This window comes from Perkinsus marinus, assembly GCF_000006405.1.
Source record: "Perkinsus marinus ATCC 50983 genomic scaffold scf_1104296956078, whole genome shotgun sequence".
NCBI lineage: Eukaryota > Perkinsozoa > Perkinsida > Perkinsidae > Perkinsus > Perkinsus marinus.
Window position 1 is genome coordinate 1 of NW_003207575.1, and position 13,761 is coordinate 13,761.

The following is a 13,761-nucleotide window of genomic DNA, read 5'->3' on the forward strand; positions in this document are numbered from 1 at the left end:
GTTGAACCCCAACTTCCCAACTGTAGTCCCTATCCCTGCGGTTACTCGTACGTGGCATAATGATGGGCGTGTGTACTCGAGAACTCAGGCTCCTCTGGTTCTGGCATATGCCACAACTATATACAAATCACAAGGGAGCTCTCTCTCTTGCTACACAATTGACTTTGGATCAAAAGAAATCGGTACCGGGTCCACTTACGTTGCTCTATCCCGCGCCCGCTCATTATCAAGTTTTGTTCTGGATGTCGCCGATCAACGAAACTTGAGACTGGCGAGATGGAATAGAGTTGGAAAAGGGAAGGGTATTGAAGAAAGACGCGCCTTGGAAGGCCGACTACGGGACATGGCTACTGGTTAACTCCGCTGAATATCTGTTCCTGCTCCATAATAAATGTTTTTAAATAGATGTTACATGTAACACAACTTTTTGCTTTTAGTCATCCAATTTCCAAAATAATTTCAATAACAGCCCGCTGAATTCTTGATAAGAAGCTCAGCGAGCTCCGCCCCTTCGCACCGAAGACCTAGTTACAAGATTCTTAACGCCGCGCTTCGCGCGGCGCCGTTTTCTACCGTTTACATGCACTTGCACTATTTTTTATTAGGTGGCATCGGTGAAATCCGGTGACACTCGGTAATTATTCCCATACGAACATCACAAGTCGCTTCATTATTGGTTGCGATCGGGGTGGCTATATGAGCCAACATCAATCCTCACGTTCGCAGGTATCCACTTGTGTCCACTTGAATGAACCCATCAGAGAGAAATCTCGCACCAGCACATTCTGCGACCATAGCCCTGTTGATGCAGGAGAGGTCATTAATGCCTAGGAAGATAGGCAAGTTAGAACGACGGCAAAGGCTCGCTATAGAGAAGTTCAGAAGACAGAATGTTGATACTGAGACAACCGAATTGATGCTGGCCATTACAGCTCTTCAGAAAGAGTGAGATTCCACCGTCATTCGTCTCATCAACTTATGTGAGGTATATGTTAGATACAGGCACCAAGCTGTGATATGCGATACTCTGGCTGCCGCTTGGGAGTCACCCTTGGTAGAAGTGACATCTAAGGGCCTTCTTGAGGGCGGTCATATAGAAAAGATATCAATAACAATCCCAGAGTTCACCCATCGGGATCGGATCGCCACCCGCTGCCGGATAACTCAGACAGACATCTCTAGTCGATCTTGGACCAAGCCTAGTCATGAAGACACCCTTCCAGTCAGCTCCATTGACGCAAACACGGCAGGTAGCGTGAAGCCGCATGAAGAGAACCCTCCTATGCCCAGCTCCGATGATCCCAGAAGTGGAGTGTTAAGCTCTAGCGCTAAGATCAGTGATGGATGCGGTGGGGAGGGCAGGTGCTCATTGTGTGGGTGCAGGAGCCTTCATAGTGATGTAGAGGCCTCCAACTGCAAGCTCCCCTCGAAAGTGTGTATGGATGGGTCGTGTCAAACTGTGGGGGTTGAGACGAAGGACTCTAGTGTGGGCCAGGGCTCAAGAAGGACGTCGGAAGTGCTACGCGATGGGGCACGACTGATTATTCGAAGGACGAGTTTGGTTGGTGATGACATATCGCTGTCAGGCAGCGAGGACTGGTATCCAATGTCGGACTATAGCCATATTAGGCATGTTGATACACAGACCCCAGTGGTACAGTATGTGAGTATAGGAGTCGACGCCGCCGGCTCATGGCTTCACCACAATGAGCCTATCACGAAAGCGTATACCAGTCAGAGCAGGGACCTTGCGGGTAATACTGCGTTGGCGAAGGCTAAGCAGGGTCGAGCGCAGTCTCCAGTCATTGGGTACAGATCAGTAGACTTGGATGTGGATCGTGAGGAGCCGGCTGGGGCGGTATCACAATATGAGCAGCGACTAGAGGAGTCGGGGGCCGACCCGAGACCTCAGTATGAGCAGCGACTAGAGGAGTCGAGGGCCGAGCCGAGACCTCAGTATGAGCAGCGACTAGAGGAGTCGAGGGCCGAGCCGAGACCTCAGTATGAGCAGCGACTAGAGGAGTCGAGGGCTGACCCGAGACCTCAGTATGAGCAGCGACTAGAGGAGTCGAGGGCTGACCCGAGACCTCAGTATGAGCAGCGACTAGAGGAGTCGAGGGCTGACCCGAGACCTCAGTATGAGCAGCGACTGGGGGTGTCGAGGGCCGAGCCGAGACCTCAGTATGAGCAGCGACTAGAGGAGTCGAGGGCTGACCCGAGACCTCAGTATGAGCAGCGACTAGAGGAGTCGAGGGCTGACCCGAGACCTCAGCATGAGCAGCGACTGGCGGTGTTGAGGGCCGAGCCGAGACCTCAGTATGAGCAGCGACTAGAGGAGTCGAGGGCTGACCCGAGACCTCAGTATGAGCAGCGACTGGGGGTGTCGAGGGCCGAGCCGAGACCTCAGTATGAGCAGCGACTAGAGGAGTCGGGGGCCGACCCGAGACCTCAGTATGAGCAGCGACTAGAGGAGTCGAGGGCCGAGCCGAGACCTCAGTATGAGCAGCGACTAGAGGAGTCGAGGGCCGAGCCGAGACCTCAGTATGAGCAGCGACTAGAGGAGTCGAGGGCTGACCCGAGACCTCAGTATGAGCAGCGACTAGAGGAGTCGAGGGCTGACCCGAGACCTCAGTATGAGCAGCGACTAGAGGAGTCGAGGGCTGACCCGAGACCTCAGTATGAGCAGCGACTAGAGGAGTCGAGGGCTGACCCGAGACCTCAGTATGAGCAGCGACTGGCGGTGTTGAGGGCCGAGCCGAGACCTCAGTATGAGCAGCGACTAGAGGAGTCGAGGGCTGACCCGAGACCTCAGTATGAGCAGCGACTGGGGGTGTCGAGGGCCGAGCCGAGACCTCAGTATGAGCAGCGACTAGAGGAGTCGAGGGCTGACCCGAGACCTCAGTATGAGCAGCGACTGGGGGTGTCGAGGGCCGAGCCGAGACCTCAGTATGAGCAGCGACTAGAGGAGTCGAGGGCTGACCCGAGACCTCAGTATGAGCAGCGACTGGGGGTGTCGAGGGCCGAGCCGAGACCTCAGTATGAGCAGCGACTGGGGGTGTCGAGGGCCGACCCGAGACCTCAGTATGAGCAGCGACTAGAGGAGTCGAGGGCCGAGCCGAGACCTCAGTATGAGCAGCGACTAGAGGAGTCGAGGGCTGACCCGAGACCTCAGTATGAGCAGCGACTGGGGGTGTCGAGGGCCGAGCCGAGACCTCAGTATGAGCAGCGACTAGAGGAGTCGAGGGCTGACCCGAGACCTCAGTATGAGCAGCGACTGGGGGTGTCGAGGGCCGAGCCGAGACCTCAGTATGAGCAGCGACTAGAGGAGTCGAGGGCTGACCCGAGACCTCAGTATGAGCAGCGACTGGGGGTGTCGAGGGCCGAGCCGAGACCTCAGTATGAGCAGCGACTAGAGGACTCGAGGGCTGACCCGAGACCTCAGTATGAGCAGCGACTGGGGGTGTCGAGGGCCGAGCCGAGACCTCAGTATGAGCAGCGACTAGAGGAGTCGAGGGCCGACCCGAGACCTCAGTATGAGCAGCGATTAGAGGAGTCGAGGGCCGACCCGAGACCTCAGTATGAGCAGCGACTAGAGGAGTCGAGGGCTGACCCAAGACCTCAGTATGAGCAGCGACTGGGGAAGTCGAGGGACCAGTCCTCGCAAACGCCTGAGAACCGATATCAGGAAGGGGATAGTTCACTGCATTTAGGAGGCGAGCATCGGTGGCGAATGCCTGATCACAATTATAACGATCATTCCACATCGGACATGATCGAACCGACTCCAGAGATGCAATGTAGGAGTACAGGAGTGAACCCCGGCCCGAGGGTACAGTACAACACGTCCGTCACGCAGACATCTACCAGTCAGAGCAAAAGTGTGTCGAACATTACAACGATAGTTGCGGGAGAGCGAGAGTCAATAGAAAGCACCGATGTAGCTGTAAGCCGACGTAGTGGACCAGAGAGCCCACTAGTCGAGTATAGATCAATGAACGTTGGTGATAGTGGCCCGAGATTGGCAGAGACGGGATCCCAATACGAGCAGTTGATAGGATTCACCAGGGTGGGATCCTCACAAACCCCTCGAGTTCGGCACTCCAATCGAGCGGTTAGTCTCGTCATACTACACTGACGACTCGGTTGTACAGACATCACCAAAGCTACGCACAAAGATACTATCTCTGGTGGAGATGCGGGTATCGGGATCGAAACCACAACGAAAGTGGGTATACTCTTAATGGTGGGGGAACTCGAACATCTGAAGAGCTCTTAGCATATCGAGAGTTATCGGAAGCACGAGGGAACACAGAGGAGTTGTCTGGGGTATGGGGACTCGAATTGCTTTCTGCTCCTGATACAGTTATTAGAAAGATATGGGGGGAACTTGAGGAAGAGGAGGAGGAGGAAATCCGATCGACCGATAGTAGCTATACTAGTAGCAGAGTAAGTAATGTCGAGGGCAGCGAGTCATGCACGAGGAGATCCGGCAACGATTCATGCACGAAGAGTTTCGCCAACGATAGGCATGTGACAGGGCTTCATCGGACTCGTCACGCGATGGGAAGTCTGAGATCTCAGAGGAGGTCGGAATGTAAGAGGGGCTCGAGAATATTGAAGAGGAGAAGTAAGGGGAGGAAAGGTACATCTACTGGAAGCAGCGGCAGGAGACGCAGAGATCCGTCCAGCCTCTCATCTAATGATCAACAATATTATGGGTACTCTGAAAGCGACCTCGTCGAGTCGACCCCCTCACAAGGGATTGCTCCTGGATATAGGATATCAGAGATTAGTGGGACCGGGATGGCAACCAGTGGTTGGATGCAATATGACAGTCTGGGTCCGAATATAAGGTGGTTGGCTACGGAAGTGGAGGGTCAAGTAACTACATCCGTTACAGATCCTGTAGTTGACGAGCTATTGAGCATTAATGAGATACCGAGAGAAGCACCAATGATGCTCGAGGACACGACGGTCACACATAAACGATCGGTAATAATTGATAAAGGCCACTCCAGAAAGGGATGGGTGGAGAGGGAGACACGTGTTTTGGCGAGGCTTTATACTAGTCCAACGGCCAGGCAAGGCATACTCATTGAGCTACCCAGCGAGGTGTTCCTGGCATGGGCTCAGAATGCTTGGGCTATCACCACCCGAGATGTGATACCCCGATCACGGTCATGGCTGACGGAAGGGGAGCTCGAGAAGAGGGAAGACCGACCAAGGGACGAGATCATTGTGGTACCGGCTACCACGACAGCGAGACGGAGGCCAATGCTGTGGTTTCGTGTGGACCAACTGCAGTATCGTACTATGAGGGCTATACTCGGAATAACACCGAGGATATTCCCTCTGCCTAAGCCCTTAAAGAGACATAGTCGTTTTCTCAATTACTGGCATTAATAGTAGCTAGAGACGTTCTTGTAGCTGCTACAGTGTAGCATGCATGATGTTTACGTAAGTACGATGTTAACAATGGAGGAGGCGGTGTTGTTTTGTCATAGGGTTGGGTGACAACGTAGTCGTGGGTCCAGCCTGCTGGCTAAGCTCCAGCCATACCATGGTTACCACAGTGGAGTTGGTCGCCGGTTTATAGAGATGTTCTTGGAGGGGAGGTAAGCCAGTGTACAGGGCATGAGGAAGATATAAATATCAGTGATATCATATCACATTATACTAGAGAGGAACTCGGTACGATTTCTTGATCGAGAAATGTCCCACCTGTGGATCTTTCCATCACATCTCATCATGAAATGGCGACGAGAGGGAAAGTATGTCGTCTAGCCAAGTATCCGTTGACATTTGGGGACTAGAGTTGAGGCGCTTGACTCTGTGATTAATGCACGGCCAGCGTTTCCACATCAGTTCGCTCGCGAATACTCAATCCCGATGGACTCATAGAGCATACTGAGCTATACTACAGAGCATCCGACCAGCCGTTCATTACTGGTCATTGCCCCAGCCCCCATCTCAACTTTGTACGTGGTCGTAACAGTATCTCCATGTGTTCTTGTGGTCTTGGAGAAGGGAATAGTACTCATTACTTAAGGGACTGTCCCCCTCTTTTGCAGGCCACTTCTAGACCTGTTAGCTGCGCCCTTCCCAAAGTTTGAATATGCATAGCTGTGTGTGAGGTCCCCGGCTCAGGAAACCACTGCTGAGATTCGTCGATCCTTTGATGTTGCTATTTGTACTTCAGAAGCCCGCGAGCTCATGAAATATCGACACTGTCACACTTTGAGAGTTATACCTATCCTGCGTGCTGTACAAAACTCTAGCTTCATAAATTATCATCCAATTTTGACCCCACCTCTTGGCGGAAATGACCCTTGACCTAGAAGTTCAAGGTCTGGGGCCTATTTCACAAGAAACGCTCCTAAAGGTGCACCTTGGATTTAGGAGCGAGGGGCAAGGAGCCTTACACCTTACGCGAGGTGCTTTCACTACAGTTTCACCTTATGCTACTTATGATGGCTTGTGAAATAGGCCCCTGAACATCAGCTTTCGCCGATTTATAGGCGAGCGAAATTCACTGTTGACGGGGTCAATGCCGAGAATTGTGAGTCCAGATTCGTGCCTTGTTGTTCTATCTAAAGATGAATTAAGCCCATGATATGAGCCATGATCAATACCGCCCTCACATCATAGCTAGTTTCGATCCACAAGAGAAACAAGGTCTCAATCTGAAACTTTCGGAGTACCACCCTTCATTTCGCACGCACGCGCATTAGGTCCACGTCATCAGCACGCGTACATTCTGCTCTCCTTATCCCTCTAGTGTGGATGGCTCTTTCTAATGTCGATGTAGAGATGGCTGAACTTGCAGCACTCCGGCATCAAGGTGTCAGAAGTATACCTTCTCGCTCGACGAGGAAGCGGAAAGCCAGAGCGAAACTGGCCGCAAGAGTCAGGGATGAGCGCTACAAGGCTGGACCGTTTTGGTTCAAGCTGCTCATTTCTGAAGGGACTGCGGGCGTTATCATGGGTCATGGTGGTTCGACTCTCATCAGTCTGGAGAAAGAGACTTTGACGGCGATGAAGTTATCCCCCTATGGATCATATTTTCCCAATTCCAACTTGCGAGTCCTCGTTATAGCCGCTCCGAGCCTCGAGGCGATGAGAAGTGTCGTGATGAAGGTCGTCCATGATTATATTCTGGCCGACATCGCCGTTGAATCAGTTTACATTTGTCTTGGTAGTCCTACGTCTGTAGAGCTCGCTAGGGCTGCTGACATCACTCTGTCAACTGATGAATTCACGTTGCAACATGGGGGAGAGACAGTTATGGAAGTGTCCATATTGAGACATGGTGCTGACAGAAGACTAACCGCTCTCGCTTGTGGATCCATCGCTCTAGCCGTACAGAGTGATCGCTCTCACTTGGCTAATACGGTGAAACTCGTGTATGATCCTTTGGCTATCCTTCCTGGAGATATTGATGCTATGGTTGATGCTCACTTTTGTAATATTGTCTTCGAATGCAGCAACGCTATACCACCAGCGTTCCTCACTTGGATTTCGACGAATTGTCATGTAGAGATTGATATCCAGTCGGTCCATTCGGGGAAGGAAGCTCGTCGTTTGATCCGTATCGAGGGAACTTTGGATGGCGTTCATTCAGCGACACGAGCTATTGTGCTGATGTCTTCTGTGTGATTTTGTCAGCAGAAATGTGTATTTTGAGAGATTTTGGGGGTTTCTGGCTAGCTCCGTTTCTCATCTCATTTTTGCGTTCTCGCTCCCCCCGCATCGTCGTCTTAGTCTAGGATGATGAGTCGCTGGGTAACGTTTCCCGTGTGAGGATCATCGTGGATTCGGTCCCGATCATTGGGCCACAAGTACCACCTTATGGATTGATGAGAACCATTATCGTTTTTAAACAGACCAAAGCGCCTGTTACGATTGAAGAATCGTTGATACCTCATATAATGTTTATTGCGTTGTCTGGTGGATGGCTGAATCTTGCTGAACTGAACCAACAATTATCCGGCCTAGACTTGCCGGGCGAGATGGTTTTGGTTATTCATCCCGTAATAAGTAGCTCTATGCACCTCGTCAGTCCAGCCAAGGCTGATCACCTCTTCGGCCGTCACTGTTAATGGTGTGCGAAGAATGCGACGAATCGCTAAGCTTACTCAAGGTACGGCGAAACTCGGGGTATGTTCGCGGTCCGAATAGTACATTCCAAAAGCGCCATCTGCTGCGACGGCATTCATCAGCCTTCACTGAGACCATCATAGTTCAACCTCTAACTTCAGATCATGACTAAGCGCACCCCGATTGCATTTTGTATTCGTGACTGGTGTATCGAGCTGAGAGGATTCAACTTCGGCAAGGTTGATGCCATCAACGTGATGGCCGATCTCATTGTTGCGACGACGGTTCCGATGGGTACGTACAGAATCGCCAAGAGATGGCTAGTATGGGTCCATCATACGGGGGGATAGTACTGCTATTCGGATTAGACTGTCGATGATCTTCAGTACGTGCGTGCAACCAATCTCTGACAAGAACATGCATACTCTTCTGTACAACACAAGAAGACTGTCACTAAGCAGCACTTAGCGTTGCTGTGAATACCAAGGCCCTCATCCCGCCATCCACAAGGGCGCGAACGCTCGTAACGCGCGCAGAACAGTGACGGTAGATGTGTTAAAACGTTATAATAAATGGAAGAAAGGCTGCTCGGGTTCTTAGCCACCAGGTTTCTGCTGTGTCTAGGCTTTACCGTGTTACGCCTCGTGACTTGGAGCCCCTCCTTCGTGCCTACCCGTTCAACTATTCCCGACTGGAATTATTCACTAATAGTGACTCGCTACGTCATAGGCTCTGGAGCAGTGAGTGACTGATAATTACTGTTTCATCGTACCATCATGCTTTCTTGTTACTATACTTACCTTGGAGTTGCCACCATACTGACCATGTCCGTGGTAGTATTGAGGACGTTCGAATGCACTTTTCACGGGAGTATGCCACAATCATCATGCTTGCAGCTTTTATGTGGTTGGAAGGTTAATGAGGTCCTTCCCCAAGTATGTCGCCTCCGAGAAGCTTGAGGAAGACCCTCATCCGGCGTCACCTTCTCGGGTTGTAGACGCCCTTCTACGCATGGCTGCGGCCGACTCTGATGCCTCGGTTGGGGGTAGCCATGGATACAACGTTGTTGCCCGAGATCACACACATGAACGAAGGTTGGACGGCATCACCGATGATGGCTACTCGAACCCTCTTTGGGAACATTATCAGCACTCTCAACACAAGAAACACTCCGCTGATTGGCATGGAGGAGGTTCTTCACGGAAAGGTCATGGGAAGGGAAAGCATCCCCAGCAGGTGAGCTATTAGCTGAGGCTGCACTTGAGATTAGTTATGGCAGGATGGTGGTCGACGCTCATCTGGTGGATCGCCCGGGAATTGGAAAAAAGGAAGAGGTCGTGGTGGAGGAAGTAGTCATTATAAAACGTACACACCGAATGTTGGGACTGGCATGCTTAATCGTGAGAATATCCCTGTCACGGACGAGGAATGGGGAGAAGGGGTGAGTGACTGATACCTCCCTCTCGACAACTTTAAGTCTCCCAGGCACTCATACTTACCCAGGAGAGCCCAGCAGCACCGGCGGAGGGTGCGGAGAAATCCAAGCTTTCTAAGGTTTCACACCATGCCCCGGCACCACAGGTGTGAGACACTTTGCCCTAATAACTGAATTGAGCAAACTCCTTCTGTCCTTTAGCTTGCCCCCGTGAGATCATCAGTCGGTGCACCTCTGCTACCATCAAGTGAATCGACCCGGAGCTCACACATCGCTAATTCATCGCAGGAGGTGGATTCGAGTTCTCTATTTGTTTGTTGGATGTTCTCATGTTTTTGGTGTTGTCTGTAGGAAGACGTCGATCCCGAAGTACTGCGTGCTACCCTTGAAGCGTTGACATTGGGAGGATCGGTTGCGCATGGGGTGAGTGACCAGGACATACTCTTGTCATCTGCCTTGGTCACCGAGTTGGTCATGATCTTTGGTAGGGTTCTGTTCCTGAAGATGACGCTTCAAATACTGATGCGGTTGAGGATACAACCGATGGACCACGACTGCGTGTGGATAAAGAAGTAGGAAAGAGGTAACTCGTTGCCTCCAAGGAACCTATACATCTCAGGCAGCGATGCGTATCATTTGTCATTATGCTGGTCTAAGGAGGCCTCGTAAGCCGACTGGGCCTCCCTCATCACCGACAGGGCCTTGAAGATGGATAACCAGGAACCGGAGCGCTGTTGTTGGATGTTCGCAGGCTATAGCTGAAACATGATGTTTGAACTCCTCTAGTACTATTGCTCTATGATCGTTCTACAGTCTCTCGTTTCCTCCAAGCTCGCCGGCATGTGTTCAAGTGATATTCTACTTGACTAGGTAGGACGGCATCATCGAAATGTGAAGGATGACGGCCGATTCCTTTGCATCCACAACACTGTCGTCGCAGCGATAGGATCTCGTGTTGGCTTTTCAGTTGAGGAAGTGTCATATACGTTGTTGCTGGATACTTTTCTACGCCAGTATATTTGGGATCAGCATTGTCGAATGCTACTACGGTTCGAGGTAGTGTGGTTTTATCGTTCGATTCGATGAACTTGAGATTTGGAACGATGTTTCCTAAGCTTACCGCTTATTTGTCAACTTTACAAGCATAGGAGAATAGTTGGAGCATGTCAACCCCCTCGCTAGGTTGATGTCAGTTTACCCCTGTAATGGGTAACGCCGCTCTGGCACCGATTATGAACCCATTCAGTCTATGCCAGAATGTCCCATCACTCGACCAAAGCGAGATGGCTAACCAGCCCATGAAGGCTCTGAGTGGCGGCTCCCTCCCTACAACTCCTACTACTACTACTACAGGATGCATCCCCTCTGAGAGAACTATGAGATCGGCCTTCCCGATTCATCGAGGGCTCCCCTTCCGAAGTATTTACCGTAAAGCAAGGAGACTAGGCAAGGGTAGCTATGGCGAAGTATATCTAGCGGAGGAAGTCGGTATTAAAGGGCGCTTGGTAGCAGTCAAAGACTGCCAAGTTGATGAAGCTGTCCAGTCTGATAAGGCGACCAGGAGCTACACTACGGAGATAGCTGCACTTTCGGCCTTACCATCACATCCAAGAATTATACGGGTTTTTGAAGTGAGGAGACAGCCCATCTGTCATCAACGGGCCACGTCTAGCCAATGTTAGGTGTTCGAGATGAGACGGATTGTATCACATTGTTATGAAGCATGCTGGGCGCGAACTCTACGATCACATAGTACACACTGCACGGGAGAATCCGACACTGTCCCGGGGATTGCCGGAGGCCGAAGTGAGTAATCGTGGTATAGGACCCGCTGATAGGCTTGACACAGCCGACTATTCCGCTGGGGCGAACACAATGATGTGGGTTAAATGGCAGGTATCATCTTTGATGCGCCAAGTCCTCGAGGCTCTCGCATTCATCCATGCCAGGCATATTGTGCATCGTGATGTAAAGGCAGAAAACTTTCTCTTCGTGGACAAGCATGATAAAAGCCGGTTGAAGCTATGCGATTTTGGTGCGGCTGTTAACCTACGAACTACAGTTAAAGGGCTGGCTGAAGGGCGTGTAGGAACACTATCGTATGCTGCTCCTGAAATGTGAGAGCACCCTGTGTGTTGCAATAGTCGAACGTAGCATCAGATATCTCTCAGAGGGTGCTGACACGAGGAGTGATATGTGGTCCGCTGGAGTTGTTCTCTATGTGATGTTGTGTGCAGCGTCTCCTTTCCGGCAGTCAGGCGACCGTTCTACAAAGGTATCAACCAGCCCTGGTCGCAGCCTGGTGCATCCTCCGATGAATGCCAGTAGGTCGTTGTGCATCGCGTCAAGACCGGCAGCATCATCAAGAACAGGCCCGCATGGCAAAATCTCAGTGAAGCTGCTGTGGATCTCGTTAGGCGGCTTTTAGTTGTGGAACCGTCTCGGGTGAGCTGACTTGCGCTCCCATTGCGCTTCTTACCCATTGTACCCTCATGTTAGCGTCTTACAGCTGCAGAGGCACTACATCACCCTTTCGTTCTAGCATCGTCCCCTTCTATTACACCCCGTACACTAACAATCGCCGGAAGACACAAGTTGGATCGGTACTTAGCTTTCCCACTCCAGAGGAAGGAACTACTTCGCGCTGCTGCGAGGCTTGTTCCCGAATCCCAGCTTGGGGAGCTATCACGAATCTTCGCGATAGCGGACTCGGATCATGATGGACGTGTCGATCTTGGAGAGCTCAACTTCCTTGTGGAGGAGTCTGCATCCGGCTCGTCCACTCTTGGAACTGCTTGTGTTCGAGCGTGCGGCAACGGAAGTGCCACCTTGGATTACTTAGATTTCATCATCGCGATTGATGGAGCGATAAGCCGGGATATGCTGAGCCTGTCATCATCTGCAATAGCCCGCTCATCTATATCATGCAGATTCCCGTTGGATGTGACAAGTGCTCGACAATATGCTCAATCGAGTCAGGATACCTGAGGAGCACGGGTTGCGAGTATGACACCACATGTTACTTGCAGATAATTTAGTTGAGATACATAAAACATCAAGTTGATGACATGAACGAAGTTTCGTCACGTATGTGATTCTCTTAGTGTCGGGTGTATCGCGGTTGAGCACACGCTCATGGTAGTTGTCTTCTGAGGAGCTTTTATCACTCCTCTCTGTGTGAAACCTTCTGAATGAAACTTTCGTCATTGTTCATCTTGGGTTGAAGTGCGTCATTGTGTTGTCTATTATTATAGCGTTGAATACATTCTTCCTAGGAAGGATCAGAAATATCTCCAGTGCTTGGTAATCAGGAAAGAATTACGATCTCAGTAGCGGGCGATAACTAAGAGTCAACGTAAGCTTTAAGGTATCATATGCATAAGTACTTCCGCTAGCCGATGATGTCTTTCCTATTAACTTTCGTGATAACGGGGCCATTTGGCATGCGGATGCTACCGGATTTTCTACAGGGATGAATGATATTCGTATCCGACCGGGCCCACTATGTCGTTCTCTCATGCAGTGAGATGCTGGGGATTCGCAGACTCCGTACCAAACTCTGGATGACTAGAATGGTTCCACAGACTCGGGATCACGTTCGAACGATGGTCTGCAGGTGAGTCAATTCCTACACTGTAGTATATGATGAGCGCAGGTGAGACGAACATGGATACTTCTGTCAGACAAAATCTGTCTGTGGTTCGTCGTTATGGTTGGATGCTATATTTTGCCGTGAAGGAAGCCTTTCGAGTGTTGTAGGAGTCCTCTCGACCATTTCTATTGTTGTGAATATTGAACACCTATCGGCCAATGTATAATATCTCGGAAAATTGTGGTGGTCTTGGAGTGGGGTATCTCGATAGGGATCTTAGTCTCAACTGTTCAGCGTTGGCCAATATTGTTGTCAATGCCCATAATCTGAACACCTGTGGATGGAGGAGATCGGGAGAGTGGAAGAGACCAGAGTGAACGGATCAAAGAACATAGTAATAAAAGGGCCCAGATTCGCCTTCGAGAATTTCTTGATATACTGGAATACTTTGCATTACTATGCAATCAGTATGGCCGCTATATTGCGACTATCGTATCATACAATTTGTATATCACCGCAAGTATCTTTCTACTTTGTTACCGGTCTCACTTGCATGACCAACTTCAAGCTATGTGCGATGCGCCCTCCCGACACATATGTCGACTGCAGTGGTAACCTAATAGGTGTACTCGCCGGA

At 50.8% G+C, this 13,761-nt stretch overlaps 4 protein-coding genes across 4 annotated transcripts; 3 read left to right on the top strand and 1 right to left on the bottom strand.

The window, feature by feature from the left end:
- Positions 1-1,802: 1,802 nt before the first annotated feature.
- On the bottom strand, positions 1,803-3,764 carry Pmar_PMAR003996 (DNA-directed RNA polymerase II largest subunit, putative; the record flags this gene model as incomplete). The annotated part of the gene is made up of 1 exon (XM_002775265.1): positions 1,803-3,764. The coding sequence occupies one exon, from the start codon at positions 3,762-3,764 to the stop codon at positions 1,803-1,805; it is 1,962 nt and encodes a 653-aa protein (XP_002775311.1).
- Positions 3,765-6,783: 3,019 nt separating this feature from the next.
- Positions 6,784-7,656, top strand: Pmar_PMAR003997 (RNA-binding protein Nova-1, putative; the record flags this gene model as incomplete). The annotated part of the gene is made up of 1 exon (XM_002775266.1): positions 6,784-7,656. The coding sequence occupies one exon, from the start codon at positions 6,784-6,786 to the stop codon at positions 7,654-7,656; it is 873 nt and encodes a 290-aa protein (XP_002775312.1).
- A 1,452-nt stretch (positions 7,657-9,108) lies between these two features.
- Pmar_PMAR003998 (hypothetical protein) lies at positions 9,109-11,313 on the top strand (the record flags this gene model as incomplete). The annotated part of the gene is made up of 8 exons (XM_002775267.1): positions 9,109-9,333; positions 9,377-9,538; positions 9,583-9,678; positions 9,884-9,955; positions 10,021-10,104; positions 10,152-10,197; positions 10,886-11,163; positions 11,215-11,313. Coding segments are annotated over 8 exons (1,062 nt in total), but the record flags the coding sequence as incomplete, so codon positions are not given.
- A 44-nt stretch (positions 11,314-11,357) lies between these two features.
- Pmar_PMAR003999 (Calcium-dependent protein kinase, putative) lies at positions 11,358-12,713 on the top strand (the record flags this gene model as incomplete). The annotated part of the gene is made up of 4 exons (XM_002775268.1): positions 11,358-11,649; positions 11,693-11,807; positions 11,861-11,977; positions 12,032-12,713. Coding segments are annotated over 4 exons (1,011 nt in total), but the record flags the coding sequence as incomplete, so codon positions are not given.
- Between the last annotated feature and the right edge of the window lie 1,048 nt (positions 12,714-13,761).